At 42.3% G+C, this 25,436-nt stretch overlaps 2 protein-coding genes across 2 annotated transcripts; both read left to right on the top strand.

Moving 5' to 3' along the window:
• Positions 1-237: 237 nt before the first annotated feature.
• Positions 238-19,697, top strand: lmtk3 (lemur tyrosine kinase 3). Its single transcript, XM_063879098.1, has 16 exons — positions 238-436; positions 2,776-2,909; positions 3,304-3,477; positions 4,360-4,425; positions 4,606-4,724; positions 5,265-5,352; positions 6,361-6,509; positions 6,806-6,890; positions 7,028-7,149; positions 7,484-7,633; positions 7,752-13,911; positions 14,020-14,183; positions 14,739-14,872; positions 15,536-15,870; positions 15,955-16,039; positions 18,244-19,697. Exons 1-16 carry the CDS (start codon positions 346-348, stop codon positions 18,372-18,374), a joined length of 8,187 nt encoding a protein of 2,728 aa, XP_063735168.1. The 5' UTR covers positions 238-345; the 3' UTR covers positions 18,375-19,697.
• A 91-nt stretch (positions 19,698-19,788) lies between these two features.
• prpf31 (PRP31 pre-mRNA processing factor 31 homolog (yeast)) lies at positions 19,789-25,374 on the top strand. The gene is made up of 14 exons (XM_063879166.1): positions 19,789-19,971; positions 21,280-21,495; positions 21,571-21,631; positions 21,747-21,830; positions 21,918-22,015; positions 22,390-22,496; positions 22,603-22,772; positions 22,871-23,028; positions 23,133-23,222; positions 23,382-23,509; positions 23,787-23,859; positions 24,695-24,823; positions 24,919-25,017; positions 25,110-25,374. The coding sequence occupies exons 2-14, from the start codon at positions 21,280-21,282 to the stop codon at positions 25,221-25,223; spliced, it is 1,527 nt and encodes a 508-aa protein (XP_063735236.1). The 5' UTR covers positions 19,789-19,971; the 3' UTR covers positions 25,224-25,374.
• The last annotated feature ends 62 nt before the right edge of the window (positions 25,375-25,436 follow it).

Raw genomic sequence — 25,436 nt, forward strand, 5'->3', positions numbered from 1 at the left:
CACTGAAGCATAGGGGGAGAAAGAAATATTATATGCGCGTGTGTATGTAACGGGGTGGTTGTTTTCAGCAGAGATACACGCAGTAACGTGGACCGAGGATGCACAATAGAGCACCGTGTTTAATTGCGGATTAGAGCAGGGGGGAGGAGGCGAGAGAAGAGGAGGAGGAGGGGGGAGAGCACAACAAGGAAGGCAAGGAGACGCTTCTTTATTATTAGGAGAAAAGAGGGGGGGAGACACAGACAGCGTGAGCCCAGAAACGGTACAGACCGTGGCGGGGGAGAGGAGGACACCGACAGCCGGCAGCGTCGCTCGGATGGTGTTGTTGCTCCGGACGCGGCGAAGATGCGGCCACACTGCTGGGTGATGGTGGCGCTTGCGGGGACCATGTCGTACCTTAGCCCGGAGAGAGCCCTCGGAGCCCCGCAGAGGGAAGGTGAGCGGAGTCGGAGGAGAGGAGAGGAGGAGGAGGCGGGGGATTGAAAAACTGTCAGGGATGCTGGAGAAAGGAGCAGAGGGGGGGATGTAGTCAGTTATCAAAAGGCCTCGCTACTGTGTTATCACTGTCTGAGATGACTGAGACATAATGAGAATTATTATTGCAGTATACGTGGCTGGCTTAATCAAACCAGGAGTGCGCCTGGTTTGGAGATGGGTAGGGTACCATATTTGCATGCAGGGAATGAAAATATTAGGGGGGGGGGGGGGGGGGGGGGTCGATGTCGGGCCTCACATCGATGCCATTTAAAAACAGCATATTCTGTATGAATAGCAGGCCAAAAACGGCGGTCAGTGCGATATATTTAGCCTCTGCTTTGCACCGGAGATTATTTAGCCTATTACCTACTGTTGGCATCTTTATTAGCTCGGTCTGAATTTGCCTTCTCCCCCCCCCCCCCCAAGATCAGGCAGTGTGTTGTGTTTGTGTAATGTGTGCAGTCATTGTGTTGTGGTGTATTGTTTTGATAAGAGTTCCTGGCACCGGGGCTGGTGGAAAAGGCCCCGTGTTAGGTTCCTATTTATATGCAGTGTCTGTCTGGACATCTGTCTAGGGAAAGATGAAAAATAGCCCTGTACAGGAATTGTGCATCATCAGGATTTGAGCCTTCAGTTATGTTTGTGGTGCATGTTTATGGGGCCACACTGCCCAAAAGGGTCTTTTAGTTTTCACATCAACCCCTGTTTTGCAGGTGCAATTATCAATAATCAGCTGTGGAATCCAGAGTACAACATTTATTTTCATTTGCAACAGATTTGATCATTGATGAGCCTACACTTTGGTTCGAAGGTGGTTTTATATTCTGGTCACATTTTTACTCGCTGTTGCGCAGGATGTGTAAAGCAAGTACAATGCTGTTTTATTGCAACTTTTCTGTGAACAAGAAAAAGACCAAAAAACAAAATGTGCTAAAAGTGTTACTTGAAATGCGGCACACATATTTATCTTGGAGAAAAAAAGCATTACTTGTATTTTTAGTGGAATGCTGATCCTCTTGTTACAATATTTATTAAGTTGGTTAATTATTGAATATACTTAGAAATTTATGTATGCAGTGTTTACAATATCAAGACCTTGTGAATGAATCTATTTTGGGATTTCTGTGCAGGACACAGAGAATGAATTTGGGATATTTTAAGACAGCGCAAAGTGACTTATAAAGCATTAGCCAAGCCATACATTTCAAGAAAAATATTTCAATAATATGTTTTTAGGAATTATGTTTTTTTACCTAAAATACTATTTCACATTTCACATAGTTATTTTACATAAAATTAATACTTAATATAGCTTTCTTTCTTGTTAACAACAAGTAAAAGTGTATGTAATTTATTGTAATATCAGTGAATCCAGTTTTAAAAGTTTGTTAGAAGACTACAGGGGTTGAAGTTTACTAATAACTGCCTTGCTAATATTATGTCATTTAATGCCTAAAATTCTGCTTTGTTTACACAGAAAAGATAGGCTGACGTATGGTTTGAATATTAATGTTTGTATTTAATTTGTCCTTCACTGTGTTAAGCGTGAGCTGGACAGCTTCTGACTGTCTCAAGGTTACATTGTTCCTCTACTGATATAATGTTTGACGTATTTTGGCTACAGTATTAATATGGAAACTATAGACAATACCTGAAGGGTATTTAACCACCCTGCCCTGCCCCTTTTCTTTTCTACAGATGGTTCACTTCTCACAATCAACTACGTTGAGGTACAAATATCAAAATGTCCCGATCCCTCCCTCTCTTACCTGAGTAGTAAACCTTCCTGATTTCAGTAATTATTTTCCAGTTTCCAACCCTTCCCAATTAGCGCTCCTCTTTACCTAAATGACAACCAGCCACCCCTCCCTGCTTCTTAACTGTGTTTCCTGAGTGGAATGCCATTTCTGATATTTCCCCTTTCCCCCGTGCTTTTTTCCTTACTGGAATGGTATATTATCCCACTTTCAAACTTTAATTCCAGTCTCTATTTTCTTTTACTGATGCAGACAATTCGTTTTTTATCCTCAACTTAGTTTGTCTTCCTGCTTTCTCCTTCCAAATCCCTAAAGCAAGCTGTCCATTGGGGTTCTCCACTGTTTCCCCAAACCTGCCACTAAGAAACGCTCCAATGGTTTCCCTCTAAACAAAACACCTGTGTACCAAGATATTACACCTTTCCGATTCAGTGAATTTCTATCTTTCCTTCTCACTGACTCACACCTAACAATCTGCCACCCATATATTTCTGTGTTAAATACTTTCCTCCCTTGTATGTTCTTCCTTTCTCTCACTCAGTTTCTCAGACGAGGGCTGCATCCCTCTCTCCTCCTCCCTACGTGGTCATCCTCATCTCTTGCTCGGGGCTTGTCTCTTTTGTCCTGCTGCTCCTGACCTGCCTGTGCTGTAAGAGAGGAGGAGTGGGGTTCAATGTAAGTCTTCAACATGTAAGAGATCTATTCACCCTTCTCTGCTTTGTTTTTTGACACACCTTTTTGCATGCTGGCATGTTTTTCTTTTTAATTTAAGCTTGACTTGATTAACCGCAGGAGGATTCGTCTTGGAAATAGAAACAGGATTTAATATTTCAAATTTAATGAAGCAGAAATGGTCAATAATCATCTCTCAGTGTAATCTTAACTAAGCCTCCATCTTTTGACCTGACAGTGTTGTTGAACTGGCAGACAGGGTGTCATTAGTTCAGAGTGGCTGCTTTCTCAATATCTGCCTTGCTCAATCCAGACATATTATGAAGTGACATTGCCGCTCAATCTATATTTTTTTTACCAGTATTGTGATTTTGCTGTGCTGCTGTGCCACCACCAGGAGTTTGACAATGCAGATGGAGAGGAGATCTCAGGAGGTTCCAGTCCCATCCAGGAGGACAGCCTCTCATCATGTCCCTCCCTCCCTGAGGTCTACACCTTGCCCGTCAGAGACAGGCCCACCTGCCCCGCCCTGCAGGATGGAGCAGGTAACACCCTGAAAAACAACTCTCCTGTTCTCTGACTCTCATTTGAGCACACAAAACCCCCGAAAATGAAGCTAAAGAAATGTCCTGCACTGAACTCCCTCACGGTCTGTTGCCTGAGTCACTGATGTGGATCCATTAAAGGTCTCATACCGAGTGCACAACCAGTTGCATTGGACTCCCCTCTGCAGTTCAATGGAGTGGAAAATCTGATCTGAGAAAATTCTGCATCAGTGCTCTGTGCAGGCAGGCCAGGTTAGACATTTGGTCACAGAAAGGGGTGGTGCAAGCTAGGACTCTGACAATATTCACTAGACTATTGATCACTATCAGCTCACTGTATGATTTTTTTTAAAGCAATGTTTTTTTGTCATTCTGATACTGTGCTGTGTAGAATAATGTTTGTCCACTAAAAAACGTTTTCAATTGTATTTGCTGAAAGATTATCTGAGCTGAACTAAATATAAGACTAATATTTAATCATGATTTTGTTATATTACACCTAGTTTGGAAACTTATTGGGGTTCAATATACAACTAACTCAAAAATGATGTTGCAACATGAAACCTGAAGTGTATCTGATCCTGGTAGATACACTTTACAGCTGCTTAGATTCTGGATTTTTAAAATGTAGAATAATTAGTTATATTGTTCCTAAATTTGTAAATCAGTCAATAGAGGTGTTGGTAAAACAAAAATCCCAATATCAGGACAAATTATTATCAAAGGAGAGTATTCTTATTTTTTAAAACATGTCTGACGGGCTGCTTTAATGTTGGTGGTGGGAGTGTATCAGTTTTTTAAAAGTTAATTTTTTCTTCCATTTCAAAATGTACTTTCATACAAGAACATCAAACGTAGATTTTGACCGTGATCTTTCTTTATTCCTCTTCTATTTTACAGACTCCAAGTCTCAGTGCTTCAAAAGACACGCTTTAAACTATCTTCAGGAGATAGGAAATGGCTGGTTCGGAAAGGTAAGACAATCACCTCATATATTCCTATATCATTTTGTTTTCATGTCAAATATCACTCACATCACAGATTTATTTTTCTGATCTGTTATATTTACTAACCAGATTAAACTAAAGATTGTTGTTTTACTGCTGGTCTTCTCCTCAGCACTCTCCCGTGATATTACTCATTTATCTCTTCAGGTGATCCTGGCGGAGGTGCTGTGTGACTGCAGCTCCTCTCAGGCCGTGGTGAAAGAGCTGCGTGTCAGTGCCAGCCCTCTGGAGCAGAGGAAGTTCTTGGCCGAGTCCGAGCCGTACAGGTGAGAAGCTATTTTAGAGACAAAACAATGTTACTTTAGCTTAACAAAAATGACTGTCAAAGTTGATTATTAAGTTTGACAAGAAAGAAGTGTGATTATACTACAGTATTCAAATCATGTCTGTAGGAAATCTGCACTTCAGGAAAAGTTATCTAGCTAATATTAGCCATCATAAGTTACAGATCCAACAGGTAAGGTGGTATGTGCAAAGAGTGTCTTAGGTCGATGAAAATGTGCATGTTGTTGATCATAAGTCCATTTCAATCATTGACTAAAGGAGCAACATTGTGTCTAGCTTGGATTCAACCTGTTTACGATATAAACACACACACACACACACACACACACACACACACACACACACACACACACACACACACACACACACACACACACACACACACACACACACACACACACACACACACACACACACACACACACACACACACAAATACACATCTATCTATCTATCTATCTATCTATCTATCTGTCACTGTTTGTCTTGTTCATCTATCTGGTTTCTCTTTCTCCCTCTAGGAGCCTAAAACATCCCAACATCCTTCAGTGTTTGGGGAAGTGCAGTGAGAGCATCCCCTTCCTCCTGGTTATGGAGTTCTGTCAGCTGGTGAGTACAAAATGCTGTTTAAATATTCAACAATGGTGAAATCAAACAAAGCTGGGTGTGTACACAAAATAACATGAATACATGTCAACACAACCTTTGACTAAAAATGAGCTACATTAACGCAACCATTGTAATGTGTCTTTTAAATGCGAACATTTTCTTGTGGTTATTTGTATTGTTATCTACAATTAGTGCACAAATCATCTGTCATCTTCATTGCTGTGTTGGGTTGTTCAACTTGTATCTAAACTAAATACAAAGTGCGATTTGCTATACTGCTATTATTACCGACATGAAACTAAAGTCTGTAGTTATACAGAGTGGTGTAGGAGTAGCATTAAATGTATGGGTTATTTTCAAATGGTGTTTTCTTCATTTACCCTTTGATTTAATGCTTTTAATGTCATTGTGGGCATCTCATTTGCTGCAGAAATGATAAATGATTAGGTTCTAAATGTTCCGGTATCACTTGAATCAGCTTTACATCGATACATAAGCTTGTTTTCCTTCCCTCATCAGGCTTACTCCCTCTCGGATTAAAGAAACCATATGAGTAGACCCTCCGGCCAAACAAAGACACACACAGATCAATTATAGCAACACAGTGTGAGAGCCAAACAACGCTGAGGGCCTCGTAGACAGCTATAGGATAACCCTCCTATTGTCTCTGTCTTGTGGTTATTTTCAATCCTTTTTTATAGACCTCATTATTTTTATTTATTGTTTATATTCATCGCCCTCATTAAGCGCACATGACTTATACCAAAGCCGCTAGCTTATTAGTAATACCCTGCTGCTTTTAGCCTTTTTGATTGAAAACACCTAAAAAGGAATTTATTTTCTGCAGAAGATTTAAATATTCTCTGTTCTCAGAATCATCTCAGTTTTACAAGAAGGACACAAGCACTTGGTGTTGGACAAAATGATGTCCAAACTGGCATTAACTTACCTTGTACCTAAGCCTGCATGCAATTGACTGCTGGCATTACTGTTGTGATGTTCAATTAGGGTGACCTGAAGAGGTACCTGAGGGCCCAGCGCAAGTCAGATGGGATGACCCCTGACCTGCCGACTCGGGACCTCTTGACTCTTCAGAGAATGGCTTTTGAGATCACCTCCGGTCTGCTGCATCTCCATGAAAACAATTATATCCACAGGTCAGTCATGACTTCACCTCTGCGCATAATCAGGATCTAATCTTTAAACAAGATTGTATCTCTAAAAAAAGTGAAGATATATAATTTGCTTTCTTATTTGGACAGTAGGATATGAAATGTTCTAATAACAGATTACATTAAAAATAAGGTAATTTGTTCCTTTTTTTTTTGTGAAACCTTTAAATAATCTAGTGTTTATCTTGGTGTGTGCTGGAACTTTTTTTTTTTGGTTTACTAAGATTGTATATTGATGTTTAATGTGGCTGATTGATGGAGGATGTGTTTACTTACTGCAGCGACCTGGCTTTAAGAAACTGCCTGCTGAACTCTGACCTCACTGTCAGGATAGGCGACTACGGCCTTTCACATAACCATTATAAGGTACGTTTTGATTTTATCTTAAAAATGTACCCTTATACAGTATAAGTTCATGGTGTATCCATGTAGGCTACTACATTGTTTATATTCTCAAATGTTCTTTGGTATAAAACTGATTCTTGTTCTATGACATTATGAAGGAGGACTATTACCTAACTCCTGACAAGTTATGGATCCCGCTGCGCTGGATTGCTCCTGAGCTGCTGGAGGAATACAGAGGATCTCTCATCGTTACTGACCAGACCAAGGCCAGCAATATGTGGTATGTACATCTTTATAATTTCTATGTATTCAGAGCGATCACATCTGTGATTATTTAATATAAGCCAGGTATTTCATGTGGGTAACAAATTGGTGTCTGGTTGTTAGCAGCCTTTTCAAACAAGTTTTCCCGTTAATAATATCATAACACAACTCTGATAATATAACAAAGTGAATATCTTCTTGTATGGTTTTTTTTTTATCATGCCTCTGTCTTGTTTTGTTTTGAGTCAGAGCTCTGTGTAAAACAAAGTGTTGCTTTAAAAGCATTACATAACAAATAGGTCTGTGAAGATCTGTGTCCCACCATCTCTACATTTTATTTTCCCCTGCAGGTCCTTGGGGGTGGTTATATGGGAGCTGTTTGAGTTTGGCTCTCAGCCCCACAGGCACCTCAGTGACGAAGAGGTGCTGACCTTCGTCATTAGGGAGAGACAGATCACCCTGGCTCAGCCCAGACTCAAACTCTCCCATGCAGACTACTGGTCAGTACTTATCCACTGAGTGGAGTATGCAGAAATGATCATTATGTTAATGGAAGTGAGTATGCCTTAATTCTGTCGCTCTAAGCTGAATCGCTCTGTTTGTCTCTCCTGTCCTCAGGTATGAGATCATGCAGTCCTGCTGGCTACCTCCAACCCAACGCCCTTCTGTAGCAGAGATTTTCCTCCTCCTCTCCTCCCTCCTGGCAGCAGAGCGAGGAATAGCAAGGGAGAGTGTTGGGGAAGAAGATGAAGAGGATGAGGAGTATGAGGAGGGCAGTAGAAGGAGAGGGGAGAGTGATGAGTCGTTTGAAAGACGCTGGGACTTACTCCGACCACCGGCTTTCCAGATTGCAGCAAACGAGAGGCAAAGGGAGAGAGAGTACGGCAGGGAGGACAGAGACCACTCCTACCCCCTGCTGGACCCTGTGGGGAACTGTATTAACCCGTCCTCGTCTGAACTGGACGACATCCTGACAGTCACTGAAACCAGCAAAGGCTTGAACTTTGAGTATTTCTGGGAGAAAGCTCATGCCAGACGAGGCTACAAACCTCTCCCTCCTCCTCAGCCAATCCCGACTGTGAACAATAACCACAGACAGTCTCTGGACACTCCCACCGTTGTCCCGGTGATAAGCGCCCGCAGCCCCTCCCTCGCCAGCGAGTACTACATCAGATTAGAGGAGCACACTCCCCAGGACAAGTCACCAACTCTTAAAGGGAAGTCGTCTTTCCGCTCTGACTCGATCTGCCTCGGAGACATGGAGTTAATGGAGATCCGCAGTGGAATGCTGGGAAAAGAGCGAGTCCCCTATTGCTCGTCTGACAAGTGTGGGAAGGGTCTCCAGACGGTGAGATCGAGCGAGGTTCATCTCCAGGTGCCCAACACAGGGGTGGCTGAATTCAGAGACACTTCGAGCAGAGTGACTGACTTCTCAGTAGTCGATTTAGGAGACGATGATGATGAAGAGGACAGGAGAAGGAGTAGTGATCCGGATAAAAAAGCCCCGGTCCTTCCTCCCAAGCCCCGATCTATGTCCATGTCGTCAGCCAACCACCTACACTCGCGCCCCCTCCCCGCTCCTCCACTCGGTTACAGAGGACTGCCTCACTACACCATTGGGGGGAAAATCGAAACAGACCCCCATCACATCACTACTTTTAATCACCTGGGCCTCCATAGGGCCCGACAGACTCTACCCCCATCCCCATCGCTCTCCCCCTCCCTTCCCCCATCCAGCCATCCAATCTACCCCCAACCTCCTCAAATGTGTCCCCCACCGCTCCCTCCTCACTCCAAACCACAAAGAGGCTGCCCCAGCTACAACACAGCGGACACTTATTCCAGATACAATAAGCCGCAGATGCAGAGTTCGAACAGAGACCCACTATCCTGTGACTTGTCTGAAAGAGAGGGTGGCAGCAGGCATTTAGCATCATTGCACAACTCTAAGGACAGTTCCTATTCTCGTGCAAAAGACTTTGAGTCCCCCATTCGCCGAGAAAACCCGTTTCGCCCAATTTACCGCAATTTACCCCGCCCTCAGCCTGACAGACAGTCTTCATCCAGTCCTACCTACTCGGACGAGGATGACTCTCCTTTCATGTCCCCAGACAGAAGCGGTGGGACCACTGTCACTCACTCCAGCCTTTCTGAAGATGCAGACCCGTCCGCTGGAGACTTCTTCTCCAGGGGAATGAAAAGGACTCAGTCACGACTTGACACCATCCTGCCTGCCATCTGGAGGGAAGATGCTGAACTCCATGCAGAACGTGTTGCTGCTGCCAAGAAATCCCCAATGCATCTGTTTTTGACGGAGATCTCGAGTGTGACAGAGTCCACTGAGTCCAAGTCTGAGGCTCCATGGGAGGGAAAGAAGGAGGAAAAAAGAGAAGGAGAGACGTGGGGGAACTTTGTTTTGCCCAACAGAGGGATGCGGCGCTCCCAGTCACTGATCACAGAGCTGGGGTCAGCAGGACAGTCGTGGGGATCAGAGAAACGCAACCACAGCTCGGGAACTGAGGAGGACCAAACAGTCACCAACGATTCATTTCAGAGTGAACTGTTCCTCACAGAGATTGACACAGGCACTGACACGGATCCAGAGGGAGGTTCACAACCCGATCCAGTCAAATACCTTTATCCTTCAGGATCCAGGTTGCGGCCCTATGTCTGTGCGCCTGGCCTGCCCACGTACACCGAGGCTGAGGAAGCCTACTCTAAAGGAATACGGAGATCCCGCTCCCTCCTCTCTGAGATCACCATCGGGAAGCAGGACTCTGACCTGCAGCAGGAGCCTGCCAAAACAGAAATGACCAGGGAGGAGTTCCTGAAGGAGATCCAATCAGCAGAGACCTTCCTGACGGAAATCATAACCAGACAAAATGCTGCCACAAACAAAAAGGAGTCAGATTCATCTTACTCCCCTACTCCACTATCTCCTGAATACGAGTCCATTTGCATTGACCCGGGCTCTGCTCAGACCATCAGGTTTCAGACTGAGAGCTCCATACGAGCATCCAACAAAGTAAAAGATGAAACACCAACTGAGGCCATCTATGCTCAAGTGACCAAGAGGGCTAAAAAGAGTGAGATAAAGGTTTCTATGAAACCGGAAATCCCAGTCCTTCATATAGGATCAAATAAACAACCCCTTACAGTGGACAGCGAAGGAAGCGATGCGGATCACTGCCAATCTGGTGAGTTTGTGTTTTCAGAAATCATGCCCAAAAATGGCCTCCTGCACAACCAAACACAATCTGTCAAGAATGAGGAGGAGATTTTAGATGGCCCCGCTTTACCTGCCAGAGGAGAGCAAACAGCAGAATCCAACACTTTGACACAGCAGGAGAATGAATCGCTAGAAGCAGATACTCAAAGAGAAGATGTTATAGGGAACGGTGAGTTAATGAGAGCAGACAGGGCCAGCAGTCCTGAGAGAGGAGATCAGAGATGCAGTAAGACCGATAACACGTCATATGATGTTGACAAAGAAAAGTACCACTCTGATAAAGTTTCTGCAGTGGATTCTGAAAATATCACAGCAGTGGATCTGGAGAGTTTGAGTTCTCAAATGTATGATGACGCAAAGAGAGAAAACAATGATACTGGGCAGGAAAAACCTTGTCACTTTTCTCAAGAGGGAGCTGCTCCTGCTACCACTCCAAGTACTCCAGATTGGGACCCCTCCTCTGACGTCTCACTCATCACCCCCTCAGACTCGGTCCTGTCTCCTATGACTTCAAACTCAGCAGACTGTCTCACACCCAGTGACTCATGGACTAGCAGTGGAGGAGGAGTGGGAAGTGGAGGGTGGCGAGCTCTGGGAAATGAAACACCCCATCGCGACTCTGCCTATTTCTCAGACAGCGACTGGGAGGGGGACGGGATGACCAGGAGGAGCAGCGAGGGACTCATGGCCTCCAGGCCGAGCAGTAGTCGAGCAGCCGACAGGGGAACATTGACAGGGATAGAGGAAAAAACGGAGGAGGAGGGGGAGATGGGAGAAAAGAGCCCCTTAAGAAATAGTATAAAGACATCAGATAGTGGAGCAACTATTGAGATGTGTGAGGAAACTATAACTTTTTATCAACATACTACAGAAAATTCCGTCCCTAATTTAGGTGATGACGAAGATACTCTAAGCAAAGGGCTTGAGTCAACACAGAGAGATGACTCTGGTATTTTCCAAACTGAGAGTAAAGAGTCATCACTGCTTTGCGATGATCAGCAGGCCAAGGACTGTGTTGACTTAATTGATAAGTTGTTCACAAAATTAGATGATGAGCCACTGAAAGGGCTTCCTCACAGCAGTGGGTATCCGATAGACAACCACTACACAGATGGCGTCATCTCTCAGATAACAGATTGCAAATACCAGGACACTGCAGAGAACAAATTAAATCTGCAATCCAAGAGCCTCACTGAGAAAAATGTTTTGATCGAGTCTGTATCTGGCAGTCTGTCAAAGGATTGTGTATTGAGGCCCAACAACACAAGTTTAACAGAGACTGATATTGATATTTCTGCAATGAACTCTCTCAAATGTGGAAATGACACGGTGCAATCTGCAACACCATCTCAAGTTGACCAAAGTGAGTCAAGGTTATCCTCCTTGTACGGCATTCAAAGCAGTGACGCCACACTCGGTGATCCAACGCCGTCAGTAGTCGAGCCCAGCGATGACAGGAAGTCTGTCTTTGATAAAGAGAGTGGTTTGATGAGTCCTACTTGGGCCGAGGAGGGTGATGAAGAGTCAGAAGGACGTGAAGAGAGGCTGGGGATGGACCACAACGAGCTGGGCCTGAGAAACCTGCAATGCTCAGACAGCAGGGAGGACAAGAAGGACAAGACAGAGACGGAGAAACAGCTGGCTGCCGCAGAGCTCAGTAACGCCATGAAGGAAAAGTCCCCCTTGAGAGGGGCAGTGAGTCGGATGGACTCCGCTAACAATGTGGATAAAGAGTCCTGCGAGGGCCTGGATGTGAAGACTCAAGAGTTATGGAGCACTCTGGAGGACGATGAAGAACAAACAGGATTGGGTGTTGTTAGGGGAGAGTTTGACTGCCATCGCTTTTTAGAGTCAAGTGATTTACGGTTGTGGCCTGATGAAAATGACCAGTGGGCGTCGCCAGAGAGGAGGAGCCATGATGTTGAACTCAGGGCTGAGTTTTTCTCTGGGTTCAGCAACAAAGCCTGGGAGGTGGGGGAGAGGCTCGTTGTGGGTCAGGAGTTTTGGGAGACTGAAGAGAACGATGAACTTGCAGGAAGGGAAACGCATCCGGCCATCTTGGAGGGCCGTGAAGAAACCACGAACGAGGAAACACAAGGACTTGTGGGTAATCTTGCCATACACAAGTGGGACTCTGCAGACGGTGATGATCAACAGGCAGCACAAGAGGTAGAGATACAACAGGAGGAAAATATTGAGAACTTAAAAGAAATTTGCAGTATCTACAAAGACCTGAAAAGAGAAACCTCAGATATTGAAGTAGAAAATATAGAAATCCCAGAGCAGGAGTCCTTGGAGAAAGAGGAGATGCTGATTTTGTGTACAGACACAGAAAGGGAAGGTCTGCAGGACTCCACAGAGACGGAGGAAAATCTCAATTTTAACAGATGTCCTCAGAATCTCCAAAAAGAGGAAGAGACATCAGCCAAGCAAATTGATGAAACAGTCTCTTACCCAGATAACTGCTTCAGACAAACTTCAAAAAGCTCAAGTATAATTATTTGCATCACCGGAACTCCTCATGAGAACATTTCCCATCTGGAAAATGTTGAATCAGGCGCAGAATCAGAGGATGAAACAAGACCGTGGCATGCTAAGGAATACGCAGAAGAGAGGGTTAGCATTATGAATGAAGAAGAGGATTACAGAGACTTGCCCCCTCCACCCAATCCCATCGCTTGTCCAGATGACCTTGATATGCAGGACACAGATCCACAGGTCGACAATTTCAGCTCGGTAGATTTCCCTAGTCCTCCACCAAGCATAGACCTTGATGTGCAAGATGATAAATTGGAGAGTTTAGATGACTCTTTTCCTAGCCCACCACCATCTGTTATCGAGGCAGAGGAGTTTATTAGTCACATTAATCTAGGAGACTTTATTGCTAGTACTGAGACAGAGTCGTATATTTCCCCAACTCACAGCGCAGACATGTCAGAGCCACCTCTGCAAGAATCACCACCTGCTACAACTCAGAGTAAAGGGATCTCAGTCAACCTGAACCTCCCCACTGTGCATATCACCCTGGCCGATGAGATCAACCTCACACCCAACACAGAAATAAAGGATGAGCAGAATAATCTGTTCCAGGAAACATCATCTGCCACCCCATCTCCACCCCAAGTTCCCCTCAACAATCTCCCAGAATTACTGATTTCAGAGTGGAAAGATTTGGATGAGGAGCCCCTGGAGGACTTTGAAAAACTGGAACAACTGTGCTGCATTTCTGGGGATGAAGAGGATTCTCTAGGCGACCTTTTTCTGGGGAACCTGGAGATCCTAGAGTCTCTGAAGAAGACACCTGAGCAGAAGGGCTGCAGTGTTGGTGATAGTGATGCAGGCGAGGAGACAGGTGGCTCTTCTACTCCTGAAGGGAGCAGGGTGGATTTGAATGATAAGTCTGATACTCTGGTAGAGTCTGCACCACAGCTGATCCTGGATTCTCAAGAGAAGAAGAATGACAGCCAGAGATCACCAGATGAAACAACTGATCTCAAAGACCATGGATCCCTCTCTAAGATGACGACAAAGAATGGCCTCAAGATGCAGGTGAGCGTGTTTTTTGTCTTCTTTCTTTCTGTTTGGTTTGTTGTAAGAGTTCTCTTTATATCAGCTTTTTTTATTCACACATCTTCCTTGTTTTGTTTTGTCGTTCAGGTGTGTGAGGAAAGGCTGCAGTTCTCCCTCAGTGAAAATGTGAATACAAATGTGCTCTGGGGGTCGACTGCCAAAGACACGGTGATGATCCGACCTTGGGGTGAACAAATCACAGAGAACAGCAGTGAACTGGTCTTTGTGACGGAGCAAAACGAGGATGAAAGGTATGAAGAAGGCTGGACTAGGAAATCTACGTTTGTCTTAAATACTCAATTCACCTAAACTGTGAAAAACTAAAAATACAACACAAAGGTTCTACCTTTCCTCTAGTGGTATCTTATGGAGGCCATAAGAAGTATTTTTCAGACATAGAGAAAATGTTGTTTTTGACTTTCTCAGTTTTTAAGTTATGTTCCTCTTCACCACAGTATAGCTAAGATGAATGGATTTTCATTTCCAGTTCTTAGACTATTAAACATGTATATCTTTTTTTAAAGCATCTCTTTTCAGAAACAGTAGAAGGTTTTGCAGAAAGTAGTTCCAATGAAAACTGTTGACAGCAACATCTGCGTGTTACAGGGATACTGTCTACTATTCGTCTAGTTGTAAGACCATGAATGAAATAAAAACGAGATGAACATTATAAAACATTGAAGAAACAAAACAAAACTGTCTGCATGACCAGATAAAGGGTTTGTCCAAAAAAACTATGATATGATGATATTTTGTTGAAAAGCTCCTTTGCTTTAATGTGTGTTTGTGATTTGTTGTTGTTGTAGCCAAGAGGAGCAGGAAAGTTCCCCAAGCTTTCAGCCCCACACCGAGTCGGAAGAAACAAATGCTGAGCCACTCACTGTGATTGAACAACCTGAGGTCACCACCCCTCAGCCGACTGCGAACCAGGCAATGAAAGGTACCTTCATCTTGCACGTGAATATATTCATGGTTGACATATTTCGGTAGCTATATTCAGTTGCTATAAAGTATCCATGCAGTTACTATCCAAAGTAGCAGAAATAGCAAAGGGGGAAACATCCGGAGTAAATGTGGAAAACAAAATGCAGTTTTTCCTGTGTTTTTGGTAGTTGCTAGGCTCAGGGGAAACAGGAAAGTGGTCCAGTTGTCTGTGCTACAGCAGCAGCAGCAATACAATGCCAGGGTGGGAAATGTTATTGGTTTGCACTTGAAGTAAATCTCAAGAAGAAAAGGTAGGATAAAGAAAGGAAAAAAAGTGAATGTCAAAAGCAGTCAATAACTAACATAATTTGTGCCTGTAAAGGGTCGGCAAATGTCATCCACATCTTTAAAGAAGCCCTAGGATGCTAATTTTCAGAGTTCATATTTATATTTCATGCCTCTACTGTCAGGCAGGGGGGGGAATGTGTGGGAAAGAAACTCCCTCTGGAAGGAACTTTGGGATTTTAGCCTTTGCAGACCATTTACAACAAAAACCTATTTAACACACTACAGGAAAGGGATCACCCAAAAACCGAATAGGGCCTCTTTAAAGAATGTATTAAACACTCTTGTCAGGTATCCCATGTCTAACCTGTCTTCCCTGCATTCATTTTCACAGCAAAACTCGCTCGTCTGTCCCTTGCCCTCCCTCCTCTCGCTCTGACTCTGCCCCTCAACCCCACTGGTAAAGGAGGGTTTGGGGATGGTGCAATTGGAAATCGAATTGTGAGGCGGAGAGGTCTTTCCTCAGGAAGCGATCCTGACGATGAGGAGGAGGACGAGCAGGAGGACGAGAGCTCCCGGAGGGTGATAGTTGTCACAGAAACAGACGTGGACAAACGCGTCGGTCTCAGGAGTTTGCTGAAATCGCCGAAGGAGCCGATGGACAGAGAGAAGGACAGAGGAAGAAACGTGTCCTTTTTTGATGATGTCACAATCTATCTTTTTGATCAGGTACTTCACGTTCTTAAATAATTGACAGGAGATAGCTTTTGATTCAATAAAAGGAGTACTGAGCTTTCTGTTTCATTACAACAGGAAACTCCAACCTATGAGCTGAGCAGTTCAGCGCCCACAAGTCCAGCCCCAGTGATGGTCAAAAACACCAAGTTGGATTTGCGTGGTAAGATCATAAACATTGATTGGATTGAGACATTTATATTGCATGGTTATAGGGAAGGCTCTGTTAATCAGTCCACCACTTTCAGACTGAGAAAACTCAACAAATATCGGATAGCTTTCCATCAACATTTTGTACAGAAATTCACGATCCCTAGAAAACCAACTTACTGACTTGCGTGACCACTTTCTCTGCCATGTGGGAATAAGTCTAAAAATAATATATTTCACTTGTCAACCACTTTTAGTAGTTCTCAAAGAAGCTTTAGAAAAAGACAATAAAAAGTAGCCAAAAACAACATTTAACACCAAGACAATAATCACACATTGAAAGCCAGCCTAAAAAGGTGTGTTTTTATCAAAAGTTTGACGGTGAGGAGGTTGGTGCAGTCTTGATGAGTTTTGGGAGGGAGAGCCATGGAGAACGCTCTGTCTACCGAAGTTTGTTGCTTGGTCCGTGTAGTTGAGTGCTTTGTGTGTTACGAGAAGGGTATTTGTTGAATGACAGGGAGCCAGTCCAGGTTTTTGAGGATGGGTGCGATGATATATTGAAGTTTATTGAGAATGTTGGATGATGAGCCAGAAAGGAAGCTGTTACAGTAGTCCTGTCTCGAAGTGATGAATGTGTGGATGAGGGTTTCTGCAGCAGAGAAGGAGAATGATGGGCGGAGGCGGGCAGTGTTTTTGAGGTGAAAGAAGGCCAAAGGATGTAAATGTAATACCTTTACTGTACGTTGTGTTTGTGCTTAGTACGATGGTTAATATAATGAACAGTAAACCGTTTAAACCTCAGCAAGATAGCATTGTTAGTATGCACATGTGAGCATTCAGGTCCAAGCACAGCAATGTCATAAGGGTATCCCTGTGTTCACGGGCAGATTGGTATGGGCTATTTTCACAGTTCAAATAGCAAAAGAAGGAAGGACGTCATCAGTGTCTAACTACAAGTCAGTCTTTGGCTTTAATTAGTGTAACATCAGTAGACTTTAATCTGTAGGTGGATGATTTCAGCACATTTCCCCAGTGAAACATACCTTGAACATTTGACCCAAAGGAAAAAAACCTTACTGAGTACATAAGATATATGAAAGGTCTTCTTAATGTTTCATATTAAAGGATATTTAGCTGGGGAATATCACAGAACCGGTATGATGCTTTAGACTCTTATTATCAGACTAAAGAGCTAATGCGCGTGATTTATTTCCCCTTCTACACATGTACTATCACTATGTCCCCACCTTGAGCTGGAGAATGACGTAATACAATCTGACAGCCACTAACTCACTCCCACCCACCGAAATGGAAAACCCTAATTTCAACCTTCTCCTCTCCAAACATGCAGCCAGAATTAATCTTGTATAATTTTCCCCCTCGGCACTGTGACATGTGGAACTGAGCGGCGACATAAATCCTGCGCTCAACAATGCAAGCCTAAGCTGTGTTCCCCAACACGTCTTCATTTGCTCTCTTCACTTCCTCTCTCTATCTTGTACACTGATCACCTTATTTCGCAGAGTAATGAAGGTTTGGGCTCACAGTCTCCTTTGGGCTGAGCACATTTAAAGAAAAGCAGAAACTCCAAAATTAGATGCTTTCATGATCTTTTGTTGAGACTTGAAAGGGAAAGAGGAGGCTGTGTTCAGTTTGAGCTATTTTTAACAAAAAACTGTCCAGCATTGCTTTAGTGTGATTTTATTATAGATCATTAGATTATTTTCTGACTTGTATTTGGTTTTATAGTAATATCTTACTCTATTTGTATTAAATACCCTGCCATAAAGGGATGGTTGTATTAAATACCCTGCCATAAATGGATGGTACAGGCATGTAAAGGCCCCTGTACACATTTTTCTGCAGGTGGACTTTAGCACCCAGTTGGATAAAAAACTGTACCTGAACTTCTCTACTGTTTAAGAGTTTAATTCAGAATTAAATCGCTTTAATAATTGTATTTTATTTGTACTGAAATGTTATCTGGGTATGCTGTGCAGCTTTCATCTGAAGGAAAACAATTAAACCAAAACAATTATTGTATTGTATTTGTTTGGCAACATTAAAATGCTAATGAATACATACAAACACAAATATATCACATTCCTACTCTTAACTGAACTGCACTCCTTTGTTAGAATACGTGATGAGTCTGGTAGCAACACATGCATCCCAGGAACTTGTGACTGATATTTATTTTTTTCCTCTTTCCATCAGGAAACATCAAGAGCAAAGACTCAAAAAGGAAGGAGGATCTATCAATCAAACCAAGGTCGTCTGTGGGGGCAAAACAAGTATCATCGTCGCGTTTCACTGTCAGCCCTGCCAATGACCCCCACCTTGCGTGATGATACGTGTCGTTGTGGGAACCTTTAGAGTTGAACCTTCTCGGACTGGCCAACAAATTAACCCCAACAACCAGCCATTCACCCAGAGGCTATTTTTTTATTGAAGAGGCAACGAAAGATTGAAGCTCCTGTTCTTAAAGCTGGACACATTCCAGGTTTTACCAGCGACAGGATTTTGTATGACAGGGGTTGTTGTGCTCCTGCCTGCCACTATTTACAGAGTTTTATTAGCCTTCAGCTACAAGTCTTTGGAAAAGGCAGCATATGCTAGGAGAAGAGGAGCCTGGAGCTTTGTAAAATCTGAAACAGATTTGACAGCTATGCAGTGGGAGTCTTGCTGTGTACCAGCTTACCTTCTCTCTTTCTTCTTCATTCTGTTGTATTATTCCCCAGATATGCGGGGAACGCACTTTCTTTAGTCAATTATTCGTCTAGGTAAGCGCTTTGATTCCAGTCCTCTCTTTATTAAGACGTTTTTCATTGCAGTCAGTCAGATGCTCTTGTAGGCAGCAGTTTGGAGCTGATATCGCTTGACTCCTGTATTTGACAATACTCATTTGCATTTGTACAAATATCATATTACAAGTGAATACAACATCATTTTAGAGCTGTTTACTTTTAGATGTATTCTTAGACTGCACGTAAAATGAAACAAGCTATGCTTCTTTATACTTTAAGTTCCAAAAGGATTTGTTGTTAATTTATATTATATATATTTATTGTATTGTTTTATTTATTTAAAGCCAGTTTTCATGCAATATTTTATTGATTTCATAATTTATTAATTTTTATTTATTTATTTATTTGGTTATTTGCTTTTCTGCAGTTAACATATTAACTTTGCTCTGAATTGTTTGGGACAGAATGCATCTAGGTTATATCTTCTCTAAGATCTTCATAACAAATAAATCGAAAATATTTTCCCAAACGTCTTAATTGCTAAAAAAAAGAAGTATTTTGTATAATTTTACTTGTTAATATATGCCAATCTGTAAGGAAATATGTCCTGTAATGTGTCATTATTTTCGAATGTCTATGAATTTTTAGCTGTCTTGTCATTCTTTTACCTTGTTTAAAGACCTTTATCGTAGCTTAGCATGAAAAATCGAAGCCTTTCATCAGTAAATACTTCCATTTGTTTGTGTATCTGTTAATTTATCCCATTTTCTACTAATAACAGTCCACCCTGCAGTCGAGGTCCAACTAGTCCATTTGTTTAGTCTGTTTAAATGTTGGTTAAAAACCTGTATTGTTTAAAGATTGTTTTTGAGGGATAATGTATAAACAAGGGGAAATAAAAACTTCAAAATGTGAACCTCTTAATGAACTGTTTCATGGCAATAATTCGTATACGTTTGTAATCGCAAAGTGCTCTATTTAAGACAAAGAAGTGTGTTGACTTCATTTCCCAGAAATCCGTTCGAAAGCTATTACGTATTTAGTCTGCGTCAAACGGTTCAACCACCATGTACACCACTGGCTGAAACAACATCGTATTAAGAGTGTTTTTTTTTTACCTTAATACTTAACCACTTAAGGTGGCGATAAGGCTTGTTGGTTTTGTTTTCATTAGGCGACCGGTGGTTAATATTTAAAGGTACGTGTGTTTTACTTGTAAAGCGTTTAGGGAAAGAACGGTTGCGTATAGCCAACGTTTGCTAACGTTAGCTAGCGCACACTCATTCAGTATTAACGATCCAAACACTGCATTTAGCCACAGTGTTAAACTTATTTGTTCTAATAGCTAGATTATCAGTTTTCCTCCACTTATTCATGTAGCCATTGCTTTTTATTTGATTTGTAGTGTTGTTTAAGAGTCCTGAGTCCTAACAGGGCCGCGATACAACTACTTTAAAAACACATGTTTTGCTCACAACAAATACAGTTTTAAGATGTTGTCTAAGGCTATCAGTTATTCACATTAGTATTTGTCTGTGCATTATGTGGCTTATATGTTACAACATGGTAGCATACACACATTTGTCATAGCGCAACGCGATGGCTTGAATTGCTTGCAGTTCTTTTGTGTAGCATCCAAATTGCAATAAAATAAAGCAGAGTAAAACAATCAGGTCTTTGCAGTTGTGAAGCAACTCCAACTCAAACATTGTTTCCGAATAACTTTGGGTTTTGCTCCATAAAATGAAGCAGTGGTTAATTTATGGGCTTCATTGTTTAAATAGTTTTCATACATTTTTATTGCGATATAACAAATCAAAGTTTGAGACATTAATCAGAAGTCCTTTATCTGTCCACAGCGGGGACATGTCCTGCAAAGTCTATAGTCTTTAATGAAGTGTGTGACCCCCTGATTGATTTTATCATCCATCCATCCATCAGATTTCTTTCCTAACATTTGTTTTGCAATTGATCAGGACGATTTGCTTTTCATTTCTACGGCTGCAACAGTTGGATAAGAAAATGAATTCCTCTTAAACTAGAACAGATAGCATTTGAGTGATTTTGCTTTCCTATCTTCAGAAATGTCAGATGCCATACGGTGTTGTTTTAGATATTATAACAGAAAATGAAAACGATGGAACAACCAGTACCACTCAAAAAAAAGTTGCTCCTACTGACTTTATGTTATTTTAAATAAAGGTTTGTTTATTTTGTATAGCACATTTTAAGACACAGAGGCAATTCAAAGTGTTTCACCTGCATTTAACACATAATAATAATAATAATTAAAAAAAAGACAATTCATAAAAGGGATAAAAGAATGGTTGCAGCTAAAAGTGTAATGATAAGGCCCAGTTATAGGAATCTCAGGTTAGGCAGCATTAAAAAGAAAGGATTTTAACCATGCTTTAAAAGAACCCAGGGTTGGGGCGGACCTCAGAATAAAGTGCACTGAGAGGTGTGTAACCTTTTATTTACTCAAACTCTCATCTGCTGCTGACAGATGTCTCTGGCGGACGAGCTCCTGGCAGATTTGGAGGAGGCCGGAGATGAAGGGGAGGAGGGGTTGTATCCCGAGGAAGAGGAACGGGATAGTGATGGAGAGGCAACGCAGGGAAGGACAGATGGAGTGTTGGAAGACATCCCAGAGGAGATGGAGGTCGATTACAGTAAAGCTGAGAGTGTTGCATCCATTGCCAAGCTCCGCAATAGCAAGCAGGTGAGTTGTCATATGGCAGCTTTGTACAGATATTATCAGTAATGCGTCTTGTCTGACCTTCATTTCTGTCTACAGTTTTCAGAGATTATGGAGAAAATCTCAATTTATAGTGGAAAGCAGCGCAAAAACTCAGAGGGTGAGTGTGACTAATGTTCATGTGACAGTATGGTTTACAAAGTTTAATGCAGCATTCAATTCCAAATGTTGACTGAGAACATAAAGAAAGTTGGTCATTTTTGTTTCTTTTTTAGTCTCTGGTCCAGTGGAGTCAGATCCTGAGTACAGACTGATCGTTGCAGCCAATAATCTCACAGTGGAGATCGACAATGAGCTCAGTGAGTTGGCTGATTAAAAATAAAACCCACTTTTAAGGGTTGTTTGTGTATCTGCTCTGTATAACAAACCTTTGTTCTGGGTTTCAGATATCATTCACAAGTTCACACGGGACAAGTACTCCAAGAGGTTTCCAGAGCTCGAGTCTCTCGTGCCAGATTCTCTGGACTACGTCCGCACAGTCAAGGTGAGATGAGATGTTTATTAAAGCCTCATTTGTCGTAGGAAAGCAGTTTGTGTTTTCGCTCATGTTGATTTTAAATTCATTGATTAAACTCCTGGGTCATAATTATGATCATTTCAACATAGGAGAGCTCACAATGCCCTCAAAAAGGATCATTTATACTCAAGAAAATGTACATAATATGTTAAGACTTGACTTAAATACTTCTCATATGGTTTGAACAACATATGCTTTCTTGTTCCATTTTCCAATGACTTGCTTTATATGAAATCATGTCTAGGATTTGTTTTGTTCTCTTAATGTATTTGAAGCATTTTGTCCTTAAGCTTGTTAAGTACCATGCAAATAAAATATTATGATTCCTGTTACTTGATCAGGAATTGGGGAATAATCTGGAGAAGTGCAAGACCAATGAAACTCTGCAGCAAATCCTCACCAACGCCACCATCATGGTCGTCAGTGTCACAGCGTCGACCACGCAGGGGTGAGTGGGCACACATCTGTGGTTCACAAAATAATCGCACCCATCCACAGGACCTCTGAAGGGCGTGTTTTATTGCTTGACGTGTGTATTGCTTTTATGTTTTTAGGACACTACTTAGTGAGGAGGAACTGCAGCAACTGGAGGAGTCCTGTGACATGGCTCTGGAGCTGAACCAGTCCAAACACAGGATCTATGAATATGTAGAGTCCAGAATGTCATTCATCGCCCCAAATCTGTCCGTCATCGTTGGAGCTTCAACAGCTGCCAAGATCATGGGTGAGAGAGGCAGACAGCTCCGTTTGGATACAAATCCCTTGTAATGTGCATGTTATCGTCCAAAAAAGTAACATTTTGGTGATTTCTCTTGGCTGCAGGTATTGGAGGCGGCCTCACTAACCTCTCCAAGATGCCCGCCTGTAACCTGATGCTGCTGGGAGCGCAGAGGAGAACCCTTTCCGGCTTCAGCAGCACCTCCCTGCTGCCCCACACCGGCTACATATACCACTGTGATGTGGTGCAGTCACTGCCACCCGTCAGTACATAACTCAACATTAACATTTTGCACTTTTTTCTGTGCGTTTAAACGAAGCAATTGGGGCCTTGTGGTTAACGCCCATCTTCTATTTATGTCTTCAGGACCTCAGGAGGAAGGCCGCTCGTCTGGTGTCTGCAAAGTGCACCCTTGCTTCCCGAGTGGACAGCTTCCATGAGAGCTCAGACGGCAAGGTGAATGTCAAACTGGACCAAATGCACAGTCATACTGAAATAAGGATTTTAAATGAACATACTTTACCCCAAAGAGTATTTACAAAAACCTTACAGTACAATGTTATTTATTTTTTTTGTAAGAAAGTTAATCTGACTCGTGCGTGTCTTTTTTTGCAGGTTGGCTACGATCTTAAAGAAGAAATAGAGAGGAAGTTTGATAAATGGCAGGAGCCTCCGCCAGTGAAGACGGTCAAACCTCTGCCAGCCCCGCTGGACGGACAGAGGAAGAAGAGAGGAGGAAGGAGGTACACATCCTGTCAGCTGCTCTGTGAACAGGCTGCAGATTTGGAGACGAGTGGGGTGTAATATGGAGATATGCAGCTTGACGTAAAAATGCATTCATTAACGCAGCCTTCCTTTCAAGTAGGACATTTTGAACCACCAACACGGGGAAGCAAAACTGAAAGCACGAGGCGGAGCAGCATCGCTTACATAACCTCCTTTGCCAAGTTTAGAAACCAGCATCACCTCAAAATGAGTATATATAGCACACCAACTCACCTCTCGTCTATTCTCCTGAAGGTATCGAAAGATGAAGGAGCGTCTCGGACTGACTGAGATCAGGAAGCATGCCAACAGGATGACCTTTGCAGAGGTTTGTAGATATTGTCTATCATGCATCCTTTCTCTTATCACTTGGTGAAACTTTGTGCCCTATACATTTCCAGTGTTGTTCATTTAAGGAAATGATATGTTCAGTTATAATAGTCTTGTCCAAATGTGACCCAATTGAGTCATGTCAAGGGATGAGCTCAAATGAAGAGGCGAAGGCAAAATGGAAGGAAAAACACATTTAATATGCAGAAACATTTACCCATGATCACACTGAATTGTCTTACTCTGCAAGCATCTAAATAAAAACACACATTCAAACACAATAAAGAAATACTATAAAATGTATGGCAAAACCAAAGTAACGAGATCTCCCCAAAATGTTTTGCTTTGCTTCTAAATAAAAGTATGTCGACAGGAGTCTTAAAGTCAAATTTGATTGAAATGAATGCCAATTTGAGTCTCAAAAAGCTATCTTGAAAAGGCATTCTCTGAAGAATTGGAACTTGATTTCAATATTTATATCAATTCCAAAAAACTAGTTATTACTAGAAAAAAATAAAGAATAAGACTTTTGATGACAAACCAAGCTATGACTATTGATGAGATAGACATCATAGCTATGATAGTAGTAGTTATGATGTCTTTTTTATGACCTTTTCATAACCTACTATACTAATACTTTTGTTTTTACTTCATAACTTAAGACTTTTTGGAATTATACTGACTGTTAACACCATTTTTTAATAATCTACTATACTATGACTTTTTACTTTTTGTAACATACTATTCATTTTTTCACAACATATTATACCATGACTGTTTATGAAGAAGCATTAACTAAGTGTTTCAGCTTGATTTTTGATGTGCTTTTGCAGATTGAGGACGACGCCTATCAGGAGGACCTGGGCTTCAGTCTGGGTCAGTTGGGAAAGAGCGGCAGCGGGCGAGTCAGGCAGGCTCAGGTCAACGAAGCCACCAAGGCCAGAATCTCCAAATCCCTCCAGGTAAACTCATCGTGGTTCAGTTTCATTCCCACATCGATAAAATGCTTTTGTTCTCCCTTTTTAAGTCTGCATATTATCTTTTTTGCACACTACAGAGGACATTGCAGAAGCAGAGCATGACGTACGGAGGAAAGTCCACCGTCAGAGACCGCTCCTCAGGAATCAGCTCCAGTGTAGCGTTCACTCCTCTTCAGGTAAAGAGTTCAACATTCCTTTTTATTTAACACCCCCCCTGAACACTATTCTGATTTCATTCACTTAACTATCGTTCGGCTGTTCTCTGCAGGGGCTCGAGATCGTGAACCCGCAGGCTGCGGAGAAGAAGGTGGCTGAAGCTAACCAGAAATACTTCTCCAACATGGCGGAGTTCCTCAAAGTCAAGAAGGAATCCAAGATGTGAATGCACACACACACACACACACACACACACGCACACCATTATCCCGCAGACAGACAGTTGCACTCAACACTGTAAAGCGATTAGTATATTTTCAACATGGTTTGACATTGTGCTTTGTCCTGTATTTTTCCATTTGAATAAAAACATTAAGATTTAACAAAGTGTCCTACCTTCCTTTTTTAGAGAAGGTAAAAAAATTGCGTGTTTTTGCTT

This window comes from Eleginops maclovinus, chromosome 3 (assembly GCF_036324505.1).
Source record: "Eleginops maclovinus isolate JMC-PN-2008 ecotype Puerto Natales chromosome 3, JC_Emac_rtc_rv5, whole genome shotgun sequence".
NCBI classification, from domain to species: Eukaryota; Metazoa; Chordata; class Actinopteri; order Perciformes; family Eleginopidae; genus Eleginops; species Eleginops maclovinus.